A 17741-nucleotide genomic window follows, 5' to 3' on the forward strand; every position below is an offset into this window, starting at 1 on the left:
TTTAAATTTTTTTAAATTTTTGAAAAATTTAAAAAAAATTTTTTTTATTTTTTTTAATTTTCTGTTAATTTTTTTATTTTTTTTTTAAAATTTTTTTATTTTTTTTTTAATTTTTTGTTATTTTTTTTAAATTTGTATATTTATCTTTATTTTTTTAAATTTTTTTAAAAATTTTTTTTAAAGAATTTTTAAAAATTTTTTTAAAGAATTTTTTAAAATTTTTTTTAACAATTTTTTAAAAAAATTTTTAACAATTTTTTTTTTAATTTTTTTTATAAAATTTATTAAAATTTTTTTAAATTTTTTTTTGAAATTATTTATTAATTTTTTTCTTTTTTATATTTTTTATTTTAATTTCTATTAAATTTTTTAAAGAATAATTTTTATTTAATTTTCCTTTAATTCATTTATTATTATAATTTTTTTTAAATAAAATTTTTTTATTTTAATTTTTTTATTTTTTTTTCAATTGTTTGTTATTTTATTTAAATTTGTATTTTTCTTTTTTATTTTTAAATTTTTTTATTTTTTTTATTTATTCTTGTTTTAAATTATTATTTTTTAAAATTTATTTTAAATTTTTTAAAAATTTTTTACAATTTAAAAAAAAAATTTATAATTTTTTTTAATTTTTTAAATATTTTGTAAATTTTTTTAAATGTTTTTTAAAAAAAAATTCAAAATTTTTTTAAAATTTTTTTTTCAAATTTTTTAAAATTTTTTTAATTTTTTTTAGTTATTTTTATTTTTTTATATTTTAAATTTTTTAAATTTTTTAAAAAATTTTTTTAATTTTTTTTTTTAAATTTTAAATTTTTTTTTAAATTTTGTTTTAATTTTTTAACAACTTTTTAAAAAAAATTTAAAAAAAAATTTGTTTTAATTTTTTAACAATTTTTGTTAAATTTTTTTTATTTATGTTTTTAAAAATTTTTTCTTAATTTTTTAAAAAAATTTTTAAAATTTTTTTACAATTTTTTCTTAATTTTTTTAAAAATTTTTTTAAATTTTTTTACAATTTTTTAAAAAAATTTTTTAAAAAATTTGTTTTATTTATTAACAAAATTTTAAAAAAATTTCTTTATTTTTTTTCAATTTTTTAATGTTCGCACTAGAACGAGGGGCACCACGCACTTCTTTTTAACGCGTGAGCAAGTTTGTGTTCACGCGGCGGAACGTATAGATTTAAGAGAGCGCTATTAATGTTATTGTAAATGAAAGTAATTAAAAGGAATATTACTATTAACAGTAGAGCACTTAATTTACAAAAAATTGTACACGCGATTGCGCGAGGCCGAAGCGAAGTATATAGAAATACTTGTTTCGTATTATCGGAGCACCGATACCTCTTTTGTTTCGCGTTAGGAGAAACAGCGGTGTTTACCGGTACGCGGTTCACAAGCAAGAGAGCGATCGCGGAAACAGAGCGGGCCGAGCCACCGATTCGGGTGCCGATGATGCATGGCCAATCAGAGAAGTACACATGTGTGTCGCGCGATGCTGCTAATTAGTAGAGGGAGATAAGCTAATTAGTTTAATTGTCGGCCCCGAGATGGCCCGACCAGGCTATCGCCGCGATCGCTCCAGCCGCTGACCCGGTATCAAATAGCGCGTTTAAAAATCGCGCGCTTCGAGGCAGCGTGCACGTGCCCGATTGGCTGCATCGCTGTGGCCAATCCCAAACATTCCCGCCCGTCTCGTCATATTCTGACGAAATAGACATGTCGCCGCTGGATAGTGAAGTGGTATTAAATGAAAGCGTGATTAAAATTGAAGACAGTTAAAACAAGAGAGAAGAAACTAAAATTAAGCTAATTCCGCAAGAAGAGTGCCGCAGATCGAACCCTAACTACGATACTGACGGAGGTGACCAGGTTATGTCGGTCTTCGGCCATCGACACTGTCACCTTGAGAGCTCCCAGCATCGACCTCCGCGGCGGCAGCAAATGGTAACAGGATAAGCTTGTGTAACGGACGGGTGAGGTCCGACGTCGCCGTTTTCGATGTGAGAACACGTGTAAGACCATCGGGACCTGGATGAGTTTTGACGACTCGAGCCAGAGGCCAACGCGAGGGCGGCTGCAGTTCGCTTTTGATTAAGCACAGATCGCCTTCCCGAATCACCGTCCGGACGCGACTCCACTTACCCCGCGTCTGCAACGTGTTCAGGTAGTCCCGCGACCACAAGCGCCAGAAGTGCTGCTGCATTTTCTGAACCAGCTGCCACCGAGAAAGCCGATTGTCTGGGAGCTCCTCCAGATTTGGTTCGGGTATCGCGTTAACTCGCCCCCAGGTTGGAGAAGTAGGTATTCGCCTTTCGTCGAATCATGCCCAACCTGGGTGGTCCACACGAGGGTGTTCGACGGTTATACGTGACGGTCGTTCGGTCCATGGCGCTGTACGGCGCGCCTGTCTGGGCCGGCGACCTGGAGGACTGCCGCGTTGGGCGCGAACTTTTGGCAAGAGTTCATCGCCTGGCGGTCCTCCGATCCGTGCGAGCTTATCGCACGGTGTCACACGTCGAACTGTCCGCCTTGGCCGGGTCCCCTCCTTTCCATCTGCTCGCGGAGATGGAGGCGGAAATATATTCCGCCGTCCGAGGTCTCCGCGAAGCTGGGGGCCCACCGGCCGACGGGCAAGAAGTGGCGAGGGGCCAGGCCCGGCAGCGCATGGAAGCCAAATGGCTCGAATGGTTGGCCCTCCCAGGACATCGGGAGGGTCGCGTTGTCGGGGCGCTCCTGCCCATCATGAACGAATGGGGGGGCGCAGGTACGGTAGACTAACCTTCCGCCTGACACAGATCATCACAGGCGTCGGCTGTTTCGGCGCCTATCTGTGTCGAATCGGGCGGGAGGAGTCGTCGCGGTGCTTCAGCTGCGACTCGGGCGACGAGGACACGGCGGATCACACCCTGGCCAGATGCCGGGAGTGGATCGACGATCGCCGTGTCCTCGAGTTGCAGCTGGGCCCGGATCTCTCGCTGCCGACGGTCGTGCGTCGCATGGCGAGAGACCGGGCGTGTTGGGTGGCCGTCTCCGAGTATGCGGAGGCGGTCATGGGAGAGAAGGAGGAGGCAGAACGCGAGCGGGAAATAACGGGTCACCCGTCCCGTCTCGCGGCCCCCAGACGCCGAGGCCGGCGAAGATGACCTGGAGCCGGGGGAGGTCGGGTGGTAACGTAGTTCAGTGCGTCACCCCGCTCCCCGACGGCGAATCACCGGGTCTGGGGGGCCCCCCATTTCGGGGCCATCTTGGGAGGTGGTGGCAGTGCCACAGGATTGCCGTCGGCGTCGCGTCGTGGCAGGTCGCGACGTGCGGCGACGGCGTAAAGATGTGGGGGTCCTCGTTTCAGAGGGCCCCCTCGGGGGGTAGCCGAACATCCGCTACCCCCCCGGGAGCCGCGCTATAAGCGCTCTTTTTAACGCGCTCCCGTCGTAGGCGATCGAACAGATAGGGTGAGTTCGGCGGTCACCGGGACCGTCATTGCACTCTGCCCCTGCCCCGGGGTGTCCGCTTGCGGCTCTCCCGGGTGCGGCGGCGGAAGAACGGTCCCTTGGATCATTTGACCAGGTGCCGTCTCCCCGCCCGGCCACTGTCCGGGTTACTGTTCGATCGCGGGAGTCGCGGGGTGAGGGTGCCGGGGGGCACACTCACCCCTCCGCAACACCATGCGACCCCCAGAAGTGGCGACGCGGACGAGTGGTCCGTCGCGCGTCGCCGGAGTTTCGGGAAGGCCCCGCCGTCATTGCGCGGGGTTGTTGAGCGCGGAGTTCGCCTTTGCGCTGAGGGGGGGGGGGCAAGCGGTTGTATCGCTAGTTTGCTCCCGCGTAAAGTCCCTCCCCTCGTGCGCGCGACTCCGCGCCCGAGGAAGACCACCGTGGAGTTTTAGTGGGTGCAAGCCCCACATAACCCCGTCCCTCCCCCGGGGGGCGGGGTATCCGTTAGGGATTTCTCCACGTCAAAAAAAAAAAAAAAAAAGGGTGTCGCGTTAACTGCCTCACCGACCAAGAAATGACCTGGCGTCAGCGCAGCGAGATCATCGGGATCATCTGACACCGGTACCAATGGTCTAGAATTTAAACAAGCTTCGATTTCAGCGAGGAGCGTGGCCAGCTCCTCATACGTCAATCGATGTTCGCCGAGCACTCTCCGGAGGTGGTGCTTCACGGACTTCACCGCGGCCTCCCAAATCCCGCCGAAATGAGGTGCAGAAGGAGGGTTAAACTTCCACTCGATACCCTCAGAAGCCAGACGGTCCAGGAGTTGCCTATTTTGGGAACTGACTGCTTGTAGTAGGGCACGCAGCTCCTTGTCCGCACCCACGAATGCCGTACCGCAGTCGCTGTAGATCTGGGAGCAGAGGCCGCGGCGAGAGGTCAGTCGTTTCAGGGCAGCTAAAAAGGCTTCCGTTGTTCCGTCCGACACCACCTCCAAATGCACGGCTTTGGTAGCTAAACACACAAACAGAGCGATATAACCTTTTCGAGCGTGCTGGCCGCGCCTTCGACTGGATCGTATAAAAATTGGCCCTGCATAATCTACGCCCACGCGCAGGAACGGGCGACAAGGGGTTACTCGAGGTGCAGGCAACACTCCCATCAGCTGGTCCGCGGTACTGCCTCTCCAGCGAACACAAGTGGAGCACCGATGGATGCAGGATTTTACCAGGTGGCGACCTCGAAGAACCCAGCAATGTTGGCGAAGTGTTGAAAGGGTGAGTTGCACACCCACATGCGCAGCCAGTGGTGATTCATCGGGAAGAATCACAGGGTGTCGTTGATTGTAGGTGATCCTTGAATAATGCAGCCGCCCGCCAACGCGTAAGGTGCTGTCCTCCTGATCCTTGAACGGATTCAATCGAAGCAGGTGACTTCGTCTAGGCAGCGGTTGGCGACTTTGGAGAGCGTCCGATTCCGAAGCGAAGGCAGTAGATTGCACACCTCGCACCAGCCTCGATCGGGCAGCTTGTATCTCACTGGCGGTCAGGTAAGTTGCCCGTTTCCCCTTGGACGCCGGGAGCCATCGACAGCACCAGGCGGTAACTCGGAGCAGTCGACGGAAGTTCGAAAATCGGTTTAAAAACAGGCTCACCTCATCTTCTGGGGAGCGTTGGACGTGGAGGATATGCCTTCGTTCAGAGTGGGGTACTTCTATCGGCTCTTCGAAGGTGACGGGTCGCCCTTCGCTCGTCGCCAGCCAAGACGGACCCGACCACCACAGTGGGTGCTCGGGGAGTTCGGCCGGGGTTAGTCCTCTCGAAGCACAGTCGGCCGGGTTATCTTGGCCTGAAACATGATGCCAATGTGCCTGGGGTAGCGTACGTTGAATGTCTGCTACTCGGTTAGCCACATAGGTTTGCCACCGACTGGACGGAGCCTGGATCCAACCCAAGGCCACCAGGGCGTCAGTCCACAGATGCACGCCGTTGATCCTAAGAGCCAGAGTCGACAGAAGATGCGCCACCAGCCGTGTAAGTAGATGAGCGCCACTCAGCTCGAGACGTGGTAGCGACAGTTTCTTGAGTGGAGCCACCTTTGTCTTGGCTGAAATAAGATGAATCTGTATGTCACCTGATGAATCGTGAACACGCAGATACGCCACTGCAGAGTATGCTCGCTCCGAGGCGTCAGAGAAGCCATGCACTTCCACCGATTGGTTGGTGGAGGTCAAGCCCATGCACCGCGGAATCTGGATTTGACGAAGTGCTGGAAGTGCCTTCAAAAACTCGCGCCATGCGTCCTCAGATTGCACAGGTAAGGCTTCGTCCCAGTCGGTCGTGAGCGTCCAGAGTGTCTGGATGAATATTTTTGTCCATACCGTTACAGGAGCAAGCCAGCCCAGTGGGTCGAAGATTTGCGCCGCCTGGCTCAGGACGCTCCGCTTCGTTGTCGTTGGACTCGTGCTACCCTCCAGAAGTCTGATCTGGAAATTGTCAGTCGCCGGAAGCCACTGGATACCTAAGACGCTGTGCTGGGTGTCCGTATCCCAGTGCCGGGCAAGTGCGGCGACGTCATTGTGGACCGACCTCATGAACTCAGGCGAGTTCGACGCCCACTTATGTAGTCGAAAGCCGCCCGCCATGGCGAGCTGATCCAATTCTTTTTTCAGAGTCAAGGCCTCCTCCACCGAAGTTGCGCCCGTTAGGATGACGTCCACGTAAACGTCTGAGCACATCGTCTTAGAAGCCAAGGGAAACAACTCGGCCTCGTCCGCGGCCAACTGCCGCAAGCATCGTAGAGCCAGGTAGGGTGCACAGCCTAATCCGTAGGTGACAGTGCAAAGTTTATACTCCCTCAACTTTAATTCCTTCCCCTTTCGCCAGGGGATCCGCTGATAGTCCCGGTCGTCTGGGTGTATAATGATTTGTCGATACATCTTTTCGACGTCAGCGACAAAGACGATGGGATGACGACGCCACCTTAGCAACAAGTCGGCTAAGGCTGGTAACAAGTTGGGACCCGTGTGCAGAACGTCATTAAGCGACCTTCCATTGGTAGTGTTCATCGAGCCATTGAACACTACGCGCAGCTTCGTAGTGGTGCTCGTAGCCTTTAGGACACCATGATGTGGTAAATAAAAGTGTCGTCCCTCAGGGGGGGGGGCACGCGCCGCCACCATATGACCGAGATCCTCGTACTCTTGTAGAAAGTCTTGATAGGCTCGTTCATATTCAGGATTCTTACGAAAACGCTGCTGCATAGAATTCAATGTGCGAAGTGCCGCGGGCCTCGAGGGTCCCAGCTCTGGAGTAACTTTAAATGGAAGCCTCACCACAAAACGACCTTCGGACGTGCGTCGATGAGTGGCCTGAAAGTGATCCTCCGCCTCTTGGTCACCGGGTGAGAGAGTGGGTGTTATCTGAACTTCTTCCTGCTCCCAGAATTTCTCCAACAGGCCAGGTAGTTCTTGGTTGATCGAGCAGCACTGGACCGTTGACACGCTCTTGCGGCTGCGAGCACAACCATTCCGAAGACCTCCGGTAAGAATCCAGCCAAAAGTAGTTTCCTGAGCCAGTGGAGTGCCTGGCTTGCCCTTGCGAACGCCTTCCAACATGAAGTCGGTGTAGACGTCAGCACCGAGTAGCAGATCGATGGGATCCTGGTTCGCGAGACGTGGTTCCGCCCACTGCAGGCCCTGAAGATGAGGCCAGATCGTCCCGTCGTGCACGACGGGTGGTTTGTAGCTAGACAAATCAATAAGCACAAATGCCGACAGGGCGAGGATACTCTCACTGTCTCGGTCGGCAGTGATATCAAGATGAACGAGCCCTCGCGTGCATTGCGACGGAGCACCGCCGGCGAAAAGCAAAGGTATGCGAGCGCGCTGCCTCTTCAACCCAAGTCGTTTTACGAGCTGCTCCGAGATTAAGGACACTTCACTTCCAGGATCGATTAGAGCTCGCACCGACACATGTTAACCGACCGGCGTGTAAGTGCGAACTCGCGCAAGGCCGAGCATCACTGGCGGCGTGTTGAACACGCGAGGAGTGACGTGCTGCACTACCGCACCAGCAGCCGTCGGGAAAGCATCATGGAGACAGGAATGGTGTTGTTCAGCGCACCGCTGGCACCGTTTATTCGATTGGTAACTGTCGATTTGGTGCTTGCCCAGGCAGTTTAAGCAGCGCTGCAATTTCGCAACCGTGGCCTTCTTCGTTGCAGCGTCCTGTACCTTGAACTTGGGACAGAAGAGTAAGTAATGTGATCCCTTTCAGAGTCCGCAATCCTTCGAGTTCGATGGCGTCGTGCCGACTTGATGCACAGCGGCGCCTTTGGCAGCGACGCCTTTGGTAGCGGTCCCCTAGGGAGCTGTTTGTTTGTCTTCGGCAGGAGGATCACGCTTGCGTTGATTCTCCAGCGCCTCAACCGTATGAATACGCGTTTCGATGAACACCCTTAGAGCATCTAAGGAGGGTGGATCTGTGCATAGGCCGAGAGACGCCTCCCACTCGCGGCACGATTGCTCGTCCAGTCGGTCGACAGTCATTTTGACCAGCCAGTCGGTGGTAGTCACGGGACGATTCATTGCGGCTAGAGCGCCAACCACGTCCCATGTTCCGTAGAACAATCGTTTCAGCTCCGCCGACGATTCACATTTCACCGTGGGTAATTCATTTAAAATGGTAAGCTGTGCACTCACCAAGAGGCGTTTATTTTGGAATCGCTGTGGCCAATCCCAACATTTAAAATTTTTTAAAAATTTAGTTAAATTTTTTTTTTATTTTTTTTTAATTAATATTATATATATTAATTTTTTAATTATTATTTAATTTTTTAAAATTCTTTTAATTTTTTTTTAAATTTTCTTTGCTTTAATTTTTTTCTAAATTTTCAAAATTTTTTTGAAAATTTTTTTTATAAATTTTTTTTTAAATTTTGTTTTATTTTTTTAAAATTTGTTTTAATTTTTTAACAAAATTAAAAAAAATTATTTATTTTATTTTTTCAATTTTTAAAAATTTTTTAAAATTTTTTTTTAAATTTTTTTATATTTTTTTTATTTTCTTATAATTTTTAAAAAATTTTTTAAATTTTTTAAAATTCTTTTAAATTTTTTAAAAATTTTCTTTTAAAAAAATTGTTTGAATTTTTTACCAATTTTTTAAAAATTTTTTTTAAAGAAATTTTTTAGAATTTTTTAAAATTATTTAAAAATTTTTTCATATTTTTTTTACTTATTTTCTTTTAAATTTTGTTTTATTTTTTAAAAAAAATTTTAAAAAAATTTTATTTACTTTTAAAAATTTTTTTTTTAATTTTTTAATCTTAAAAAATTTTCTTTAAAATTTTTATAAAAATTTTTAAAATTTTTTTTAAATCTTTTTTAATTTTTTTTTTAAAAATTGTTTTAATTTTTACCAAAATTTTAAAAAAATTTTTTACTAATTTTTGTTAGTTTAAAAAAAATTTTATTAATTTTTAAAAAAAAAATTAAATTTTCTTTACTTTAATTTTTTTTTTAAATTTTTAAAATTTAAAAAAAATTTTTAAAATTTATTTTTTATTTTTTTAACAATTTTTTTAAAAAAATATTTTATTTATTTTAAAAAAATATTTTATTTATTTTTTAATTTTTTCTATATTTTTTAATTTTTTAATTTTTAAAAATTTAAACAAATTTTTTTTTAAATTCAAATTTTTTTTTAAATTTAAATTTTTTTTATTTTTTTTTAAATTTTTTAAAATTTTTTAAAATTTTTCGTCGCTGTATTTTTTTTAAACTGTATTTTTTTTAATTTTCTTATAATTTTTTTATTTCTTTTTGAAATTTTTTAAAATTAATTCAAATTTTTTTTTAAATTTGTTTTAATTTTTTACCAATTTTTTTTAAAATTTTCTTACTTATTTTTTAAAATTTTTTTTATTTATTTAAAAAAAAATTTTTTTTTATTTTTAAAATTTTTTTTTTAAATTTTTTAAAATTCTTTTTTAATTTTCTAATAACTTTTTTATTTCTTTAAAATTTTTAATTTTTTTTTTATAATTTTTTTAAAAATTTTTTTTTAAATTCTTTTTTTAAATTTTGTTTTAATTTTTTTTACAATTTAAAAAAAAAATTATTTACGTTTTTAAAATTTTTCTTAATTTTTTTATATTTTAAAATTTTTTTTTTTAATTTTTTAAAGTATTTTTTAAAAAAATAATTTTTATTTAGTTTTCCTTTAATTCATTTATTATTATTATTTTTCTTTAAAAAAATTTCTACTTTTAAATTTTTTGTTATTTTTTTTAAATTTGTATATTTTCCTTTATTTTTTAAATTTTTTTAAAAATTTTTTTAAAAAAATTAAAAAAAATTTTTTTTATTTTTTTTTAAAATTATTTATTCATTTTTTTCCTTTTTTATATTTTTTATTTTAATTTCTTTTAAATTTTTTAAGGATTAATTTTTATTTAATTTTCCTTTAATTCATTTATTATTATTATTTTTTTAAAATAAAATTTCTTTATTTTAATTTATTTAATTTTTTTTAATTTTTTTATTTATTCTTGTTTTAAATTTTATTTAAATTTATTTTAAATCTTTAAAATTTTTTTAAAATTTTTTTACAATTTAAAAAAAAATTTTATTATTTTTTTTTAAATTTTTTAAATATTTTGTAAATTTTTTAAAAATTTTTTTTTCAAAATTTAAAAAAAAAATTTCAAATTTTTTTAAAATTTTTAAATTTTTTATTTATTTTTAAATTTTTTTTATATTTTAAATTTTTAAAAAAATTTTTAAATTTTTTTTTTTAAATTTTGTTTTAATTTTTTAACAATTTTTTTTTTAAAATTTTATTTATGTTTTTTAAATTTTTTTCTTAATTTTTTGAATTTTTTTTAATCTAAAATTTTTTTTTTAATTTTTTAAATTTTTTTTAAAATTTAAAAAAATTTTTTTTTAAATTTTGTTTTAATTTTTACAATTTTTTAAACATTCTTTTATTCATGTTTTTAAATTTTTTTTCTTAATTTTTAAAAATTTTTTTTTAATTTTTTTTAAAAAATTTGTTTTAATTTTTTACTAAAATTTAAAAAAAAATTTATTTATTTTTTTAATTTTTTTTTAAATTTTGGTTTAATTAATTAACAATTTTTTTTATTTTTTAAATTTTTTTTTAATTTTTTTTTTATTTTTTAATTTTTTATTTTTGTTTTAAATTTTGTATATATTTTTTTATTTAAATTTTATTTATTTTTTTATTTATTTATTTCTTTTAAATTTTTTTATTATTTTTGTTATTTTAACTTTTTTTTAAATTTTTTTAACAATTTTTTTAACAATTTTTTTTAAAATTATTTTTATTTATGTTTTTAAAATTTTTTTCTTAATTTTTTAAAAAAAAAATTTAATTTTTTAAAATTTTATTTTTTAATTTTTTTTAAAATTTTATTTTTTAATTTTTTTTAAAATTTTATTTTTTAATTTTTTTTTAAAAAATTGTTTTAATTTTTTAACAAAATTTAAAAAAATCTTTTTTTAAAATTTTTTTATTTTTTTTTTTAATTTTCTTATAATTTTTTTTTTTAAATTTTTAAAAAATTATTTTACTAATGTTTTTTAATTTTTTTGTAAATTTTGTTTTAATTTATTAACAAATTTTTTAAAAAATTATTTTTTATTTATTTTTTAAAATATTTTTTTTTAATTTTTTTAAATTTTTTTAAAAATTTTTTTAACAATTTTTTTAAAATTATTTTTATTTATGTCTTTTAATTTTTTTTAATTTTAAAAAAAAATTTTTAATTTTTTAATTTTTAAAAAAATTTTTTTAATTTTTTAAATTTTTTTTTTAAAAAATTTAAAAAATTTTTTTTTTTAAAATTTGTTTGAATTTTTTACTAAAATTGAAAAAAAATTGAAAAAAAAATTATAAAATGTTTTAAAAAAATTTTAAAAAAATTTAAAAAATTTTTAAAAAATTTAAAAAATTTAAAAAAAAATTTTTTAAAAATTTTTTGAAAATTTAAAAAAATAAAAAAAAATTTATAAGAAAATTTTAAAAAATTTAGAAAAAAAGAAAAACGTTATTAGAAAATTAAAAAGAATTAAAAAAAAATTTAAAAAGTTTTTTTTAAAAATGAAAAAAATGAAAAAATATAAAAAAAATTTATGTAAAAAAATTTTAAAAAATTGAAAAATTAAAAAAAATAAATAATTTTTTTTAAATTTGTTAATAAATTAAAACAAAATTTAAAAAAAAATAAAAAAAATTAGTAAATTTTTTTTTTAAAAATTAAAAAAAAAAATAAAAAAATGATTAGAAAATAAAAAAAAAATAATAAAATGATTAGAAAAAAAAAAATAAAAAAAATTAAAAAAAAATTTAAAATTGAAAAAAAATAAAAAATGAAGAAATTTTTTTTAAATTTTGTTAAAAAATTAAAATAAAATTTAAAAAAAAAATAAATTTTTTTTTAAAAAATTAAGAATAAAATTATAAAAACATGAATAAGAAAATTGTAAAAAAATTGTACAAAATTAAAACAAAGTTTAAATAAATTCAAAAAATAAAAAAAATTAAGAAAAAAATTTAAAAAACATAAATAAAATTTTTTTTAAAAAAAATTGTTAAAAAATTAAAACAAAATTTAAAAAAAAATTTAAAAATTTAAAAAAAATTTTAAAAAATTGAAAAAAAAATTAAATATAAAGAATTTTTTTAATTTTGTTACAAAATTAAAACAAATTTTTTAAAAAAATTAAAAAAAAAATTTTTAAATTTATCAGAAATTTAAAAAAAAAATTTTTAAGAAAAATTTAAAAAAAAATTTAAAATATTAAAAAAAAATTTTTTTAAAAATTTTTTAAAAATTTAAAAAAATTAAAAAAAATTTATAAGAAAACTTTAAACAATTAAAAAAAAACGTTATTAGAAAATTAAAAAAGAATTTAAAAAAATTTAAAATTTTTTTTTTAAAAAATTTTAAAAATTAAAAAATATAGAAAATTTTTTTGTAAAAAAATTTTTAAAAAAAAATTAAAAATTAAAAAATTAAAAAAAATTTTTTTAAAAAAAATTAAAAAATTAAAACAAATTTTTTAAAAAAATTAAAAAATTAAAATTTTTTTTTAAAATTAAAAATTTTAAAAATTTTTTTTAAAAAATTTTTTAAAAAAATTAAAAGACATAAATAAAAATAATTTTGAAAAAATTAAAAAAATTTTAAAAAAAATTTTTTTAAATTCAATTTTTCTTAAAAAAATTAAAAAATAAAGCTTTAAAAAATTAAAAAAAAAATTTTTTAAATGAAGAAAAAAATATAAAAACATAAATAAAAATAATTTTAAAAAAATTTTAAAAAATTTTTAAAAAATTTTAAAAAAATATTAAAAAATTGAAAAAAAATAAAAATAAAGAATTTTTTTTAAATTTTGTTAAAAAATTAAAACAAATTTTTTAAAAAAATTAAAAAATAAAATTTAAAAAAAATTAAAAAATAAAATTTTAAAAAATTAAATTTTTTTTAAAAAATTAAGAAAAAAATTTAAAAAACATAAATAAAAATAATTTTAAAAAATTTTTTAAAAAATTTTAAAAAAATTTTAAAAAAAGTTAAAAAAATTTTAAAAAAAGTTAAAAAAATTTAAAAAAAAGTTAAAAAAATTTTAAAAAAAAGTTAAAATAACAAAAATAATAAAAAAAATTTAAAAGAAATAAATAAATAAAAAAATAAAAAAATTTAAAATATAAAAAAAAAATTTAAATAAAAAATATATACAAAATTTAAAACAAAAAAAAATTAAAAAAAAAAAATTTTTAAAAATTAAAAAAAAAATGTTAATAAATTAAACCAAAATTTAAAAAAAAATTTAAAAAATAAATAAATTTTTTTTTAAATTTTAGTAAAAAATTAAAACAAATTTTTTAAAAAAAATTTAAAAAAATTTAAAAAATTAAGGGAAAAAAATTTAAAAACATGAATAAAAGAATTTTTAAAAAATTGTAAAAAATTAAAACAAAATTTAAAAATTTTTTTTTTTAAATTTTTTTTAATTTTGGTTTAATTTATTAACAAAATTAAAAAAAATTATTTATTTTTTAAAATATTTTTTAAAATTTTTTAATTGTTTTTTAAATTTTGGTTTAATTTATTAACAATTTTTTTTAATTTTTTTATTTTTTTTAAATTTTTTTATTTTTTAATTTTTTTTATTTATATACTTCTTCTAAATTTGTTTTATTATTTTTTTATTTTAACTTTTTTTTTAATTTTTTTTAAATTTTTTAACAATTTTTTTGAAATTATTTTTATTTATGTTTTTAATTTTTTTCTTAATTTTTTAAAAAAAAATTTTAATTTTTTAAATTTTTATTTTTTAATTTTTTTTTAAATTTTATTTTTTAATTTTTTTTTAAATTTTATTTTTTAATTTTTTTTTAAAAATTTGTTTTAATTTTTTAACAAAATTAAAAAAATTCTTTAATTTTGATTTTTTTTCTCAACTTTTTAAAATTTTTAAAAAAATTTTTTAAATTTTTAAATTTTTTTTTTTAAATTTTGTTCTAATTTTTTACAATTTTTTTAAAAAAATTTTATTCATGTTTTTAATTTTTTTTCTTAATTTTTTAAATTTCATTTAAAAAAAATTGTTTTAATTTTTTAACAAAATTTAAAAAAAAAATCTTTTTTTCAATTTTTTAAATTTTTTAAAAAATTTAAAATTTTTTTTTAATTTTCTTATAATTTTTTTATTTTTTTTAATTTTTAAAAAATTATTCTACTAATGTTTTTTAATTTTTTTGAAAATTTTGGTTTAATTTATTAACAAATTTTTTTTATTTATTTTTAAAATTTTGTTTTATTTTTTCATTTTTTATTTTTCTTTTAAATTTTGTATATATTTTTTTATTTAAATTTTTTTTTATATTTAAAATTTTTAATTTATTTTTTATTTATTTATTTCTTTTAATATTTTTTATTATTTTTTTTATTTTAATTTTTTTTTAAATTTTTTAACAATTTTTTTAAAATTATTTTTATTTATGCTTTTAATTTTTTTTTTAATTTTTTAAAAAAAATTTTAATTTTTTAATTTTTTAACAAAATTAAAAAAAAATCATTATTTTTTATTTTTTTCAACTTTTTAAAATTTTTTAAAATTTTTTTTAATTTTTTTCTTAATTTTTTTTATTTTTTTAAAATTTTTTTTTATTTTTTTTAAAATTTTTTTAAATTTTTTATTTTAAATTTTGTTTTAATTTTTTACAATTTTTTTTACAATTTTCTTATTCATGTTTTTATAATTTTATTCTTAATTTTTACAAAAAATTTTAAATTTTTTTATAAAAATTTTATAATAGTTTTTTAACAAAATTTAAAAAAAATCTTTTTTTCAATTTTTTTTAATTTTTTAAAAATTTTTAAAAAAAATGTTTTAATTTTTTAACCAAATTTTAAAAAAATCTTTTTTTCAATTTTTTTAAATTTTTTAAAAAAAATTTTAATTTTTTTTTAATTTTCTTATAATTTTTTTATTTTTTTTTTAAATTTTTAAAAAATTATTTTACTAATGTTTTATAATTTTTTTGTAAATTTTGTTTTAATTTATTAACAAATTTTTTAAAGAATTATTTTTTATTTATTTTTTAAAATTTTTTTTTTTAATTTTTTAATTTTTAAAAATTTTTTTAAAATTTTTTAAAAAATTTATAAAATTTTTTTTATTTTTTTTCAATTTTTTTTTTAAATTTTTGATAATTTTTTTTTAAATTTTTAAAAAAAAATTTTTTTTTAGTTTTTTATTAAAATTTAAAAAAAAATTTTTTAATTTTTTATTAAAATTTAAAAAAAAATTTTTTTTAAATTTTGATTTAATTTATTAACAAATTTTTTTAAAATTTTTTATTTATTTTTAAAAATTTTTTTTATTTTTTAATTTTTTTATTTTTCTTTTAAATTTTGTATATATTTTTTTATTTATAATTTTTTTTTTATATTTAAAATTTTTAATTTATTTTTTTATTTATTTATTTTTTTTAATTTTTTTTTATTATTTTTTTTATTTTAATTTTTTTTTAAATTTTTTTAACAATTTTTTTAAAATTATTTTTATTTATGTTTTAAATTTTTTTTTAAATTTTTTTAAAAAAATTTTAATTTTTTAATTTTTTAACAAAATTAAAAAAATTCTTTATTTTTGATTTTTTTCAACTTTTTAAAATTTTTAAAAAATTTTTTAAATTTTTTTTTAAATTTTGTTTTAATTTTTTAAAAAAATTTTATTTATATTATTTAAATTTTTTTCTTAATTTTTTTTATTTTTTTTAATTTTTTTTTAATTTTTTTTAAATTTTTTATAATTTTTTTTTTAAATTTTGTTTTAATTTTTTACAATTTTTTACAATTTTCTTATTCATGTTTTTATAATTTTATTCTTAATTTTTAAAAAAAAATTTTAATTTTTTTAAAAAAATTTTATTTTAATTTTTTAACAAAATTTAAAAAAAATTTTTTTTCAATTTTTTTTAATTTTTTAAAAAAAAAAATTTTACTTTTTTAACTTTTTAAAAAAAATTGTTTTCATTTTTTAACAAAATTAAAAAAATTCTTTATTTTGATTTTTTTTCAATTTTTTAAAATTACTTTTAAATTTTTTTAATTTTTTTTAAAAAATTTTATTTTATTTTTTTAACAAAATTTAAAAAAATTTCTTCATTTTTTTTTGCAATTTTAACTTTTTTTTTTAATTTTTTTTATTTTTTTTTACAATTTTTTTAAAATTATTTTTATTTATGTTTTTAAAATTTTTTTCTTCATTTTTAAAATTTTTTTTTTAATTCTTTAAAATTTTATTTTTTAATTATTTTTAAAAAATTTGTTTTAATTTTTTAACAAAATTAAAAAAAATCTTTAATTTTGATTTTTTTCTCAACTTTTTAAAATTTTTAAATTTTTTTTTTAAATTTTTTTAAAATTTTGTTTTAATTTTTTACAATTTTTTTTTAAAATTTTATTCATGTTTTTAAATTTTTTTTCTTAATTTTTCAAAAATTTTTTTAAAAAATTGTTTCAATTTTTAACAAAATTTTAAAAAATCTTTTTTTCAATTTTTTAAAATTTAAAAATTTTTTTTTAATTTTCTTATATTTTCTTATAATTTTTTTTATTTTTTTTTAAGTTTTTAAAAAATCATTTTACTAATGTTTTTTAATTTTTTGCAAATTTTGTTTTAATTTATTAATAAATTTTTTTAAAAATTATTTGTTATTTATTTTTTAAAATATTTTTTTTTAATTATTTAATTTTTTAAAATTGTTTTAAATTTTTTTTAAAATTTTATAAATTTTTTTTTTATTTTTTTTCAATTTTTTTTTTAAATTTTTGATAATTTTGTTTAAAATTTTTTTTAAAAAAATTTGTTTTAATTTTTTACTAAAATTTAAAAAAAATTTTTTAATTTTGGTTTATTTTATTAACAAAATTTTAAAAAAATTTTTTATTTATTTTTTAAAATTTTTTTTATTTTTTAATTTTTTTATTTTTCTTATAAATTTTGTATAAATTTTTTTATTTAAAATTTTTTTTTATATTTAAAATTTTTAATTTATTTTTTTATTTATTTATTTCTTTTAATTTTTTTTATTATTTTTTTTTTTAAATTATTTTTATTTATGTTTTTAAATTTTTTTTAATTTTTTAAAAAAAAAATTTTAATTTTTTAATTTTTAAAAATTTTTTTTTTTAATTTTTTAATTTTTTTTTTAAAAATTTGTTTTAATTTTTAACAAAATCAAAAAAATCTTTATTTTTGATTTTTTTTCAACTTTTTAAAATTTTTTAAAATTTTTTTAATTTTGTTTTAAATTTTGTTTTAATTTTTTAAAAAAATTTTATTTATATTTTTTAAATTTTCTTCTTGATTTTTTTATTTTTTTAAAATTTATTTAAAATTTTTTTAAAATTTTAAAAAAAAAATTTTTTTTAAATTTTGTTTTAATTTTTTACAATTTTTTTACAATTTTCATATTCATGTTTTTAAATTTTTTTTCTTAATTTTTTAAAAAAATTTTTAAAAAAATTGTTTTAATTTTTTAACAAAATTTAAAAAAAAATCTTTTTTCAATTATTTTAATTCTTTATAATTTTTTAAAAATTTTTTAAAAATTTTATAAAATTTTTTTTTATTTTTTTTTCACATTTTTTTTTTATTTTTTCATTTTTTTTTTTTTTCTTTTCTTTAAAATTTTGAATATATTTTTTTATTTAAATTTTTTTTTATATTTAAAATTTTTAATTTATTTATTTATTTATTTAT

General features: G+C 25.5%; 1 protein-coding gene across 1 annotated transcript; it reads right to left on the reverse strand.

Annotated features, from left to right (window-relative positions):
• Nucleotides 1-4875: 4875 nt before the first annotated feature.
• On the reverse strand, nt 4876-7985 carry LOC143378276 (uncharacterized). The gene is made up of 4 exons (XM_076830008.1): nt 7866-7985; nt 7440-7676; nt 5091-7328; nt 4876-4893 (listed from the first exon to the last, which is right to left on the reverse strand). The coding sequence occupies exons 1-4, from the start codon at nt 7983-7985 to the stop codon at nt 4876-4878; spliced, it is 2613 nt and encodes an 870-aa protein (XP_076686123.1).
• Between the last annotated feature and the right edge of the window lie 9756 nt (nt 7986-17741).

The sequence above is a fragment of the Andrena cerasifolii genome, unplaced genomic scaffold (assembly GCF_050908995.1).
Source record: "Andrena cerasifolii isolate SP2316 unplaced genomic scaffold, iyAndCera1_principal scaffold1997, whole genome shotgun sequence".
Lineage (NCBI taxonomy): Eukaryota > Metazoa > Arthropoda > Insecta > Hymenoptera > Andrenidae > Andrena > Andrena cerasifolii.

What these genes read in the sequence shown, in the direction of transcription:
- LOC143378276 (XM_076830008.1), bottom strand. Translation starts at nt 7,985, where the DNA reads ATGACTGTCGACCGACTGGACGAGCAATCGTGCCGCGAGTGGGAGGCG. An exon ending in TCGAAACGCGTATTCATACG is followed by an intron (nt 7,677 to 7,865) that starts GTTGAGGCGCTG and finishes TTCTGTCCCAAG; the next exon opens with TTCAAGGTACAGGACGCTGC. An exon ending in TGATGCTCGGCCTTGCGCGA is followed by an intron (nt 7,329 to 7,439) that starts GTTCGCACTTAC and finishes CTTGGGTTGAAG; the next exon opens with AGGCAGCGCGCTCGCATACC.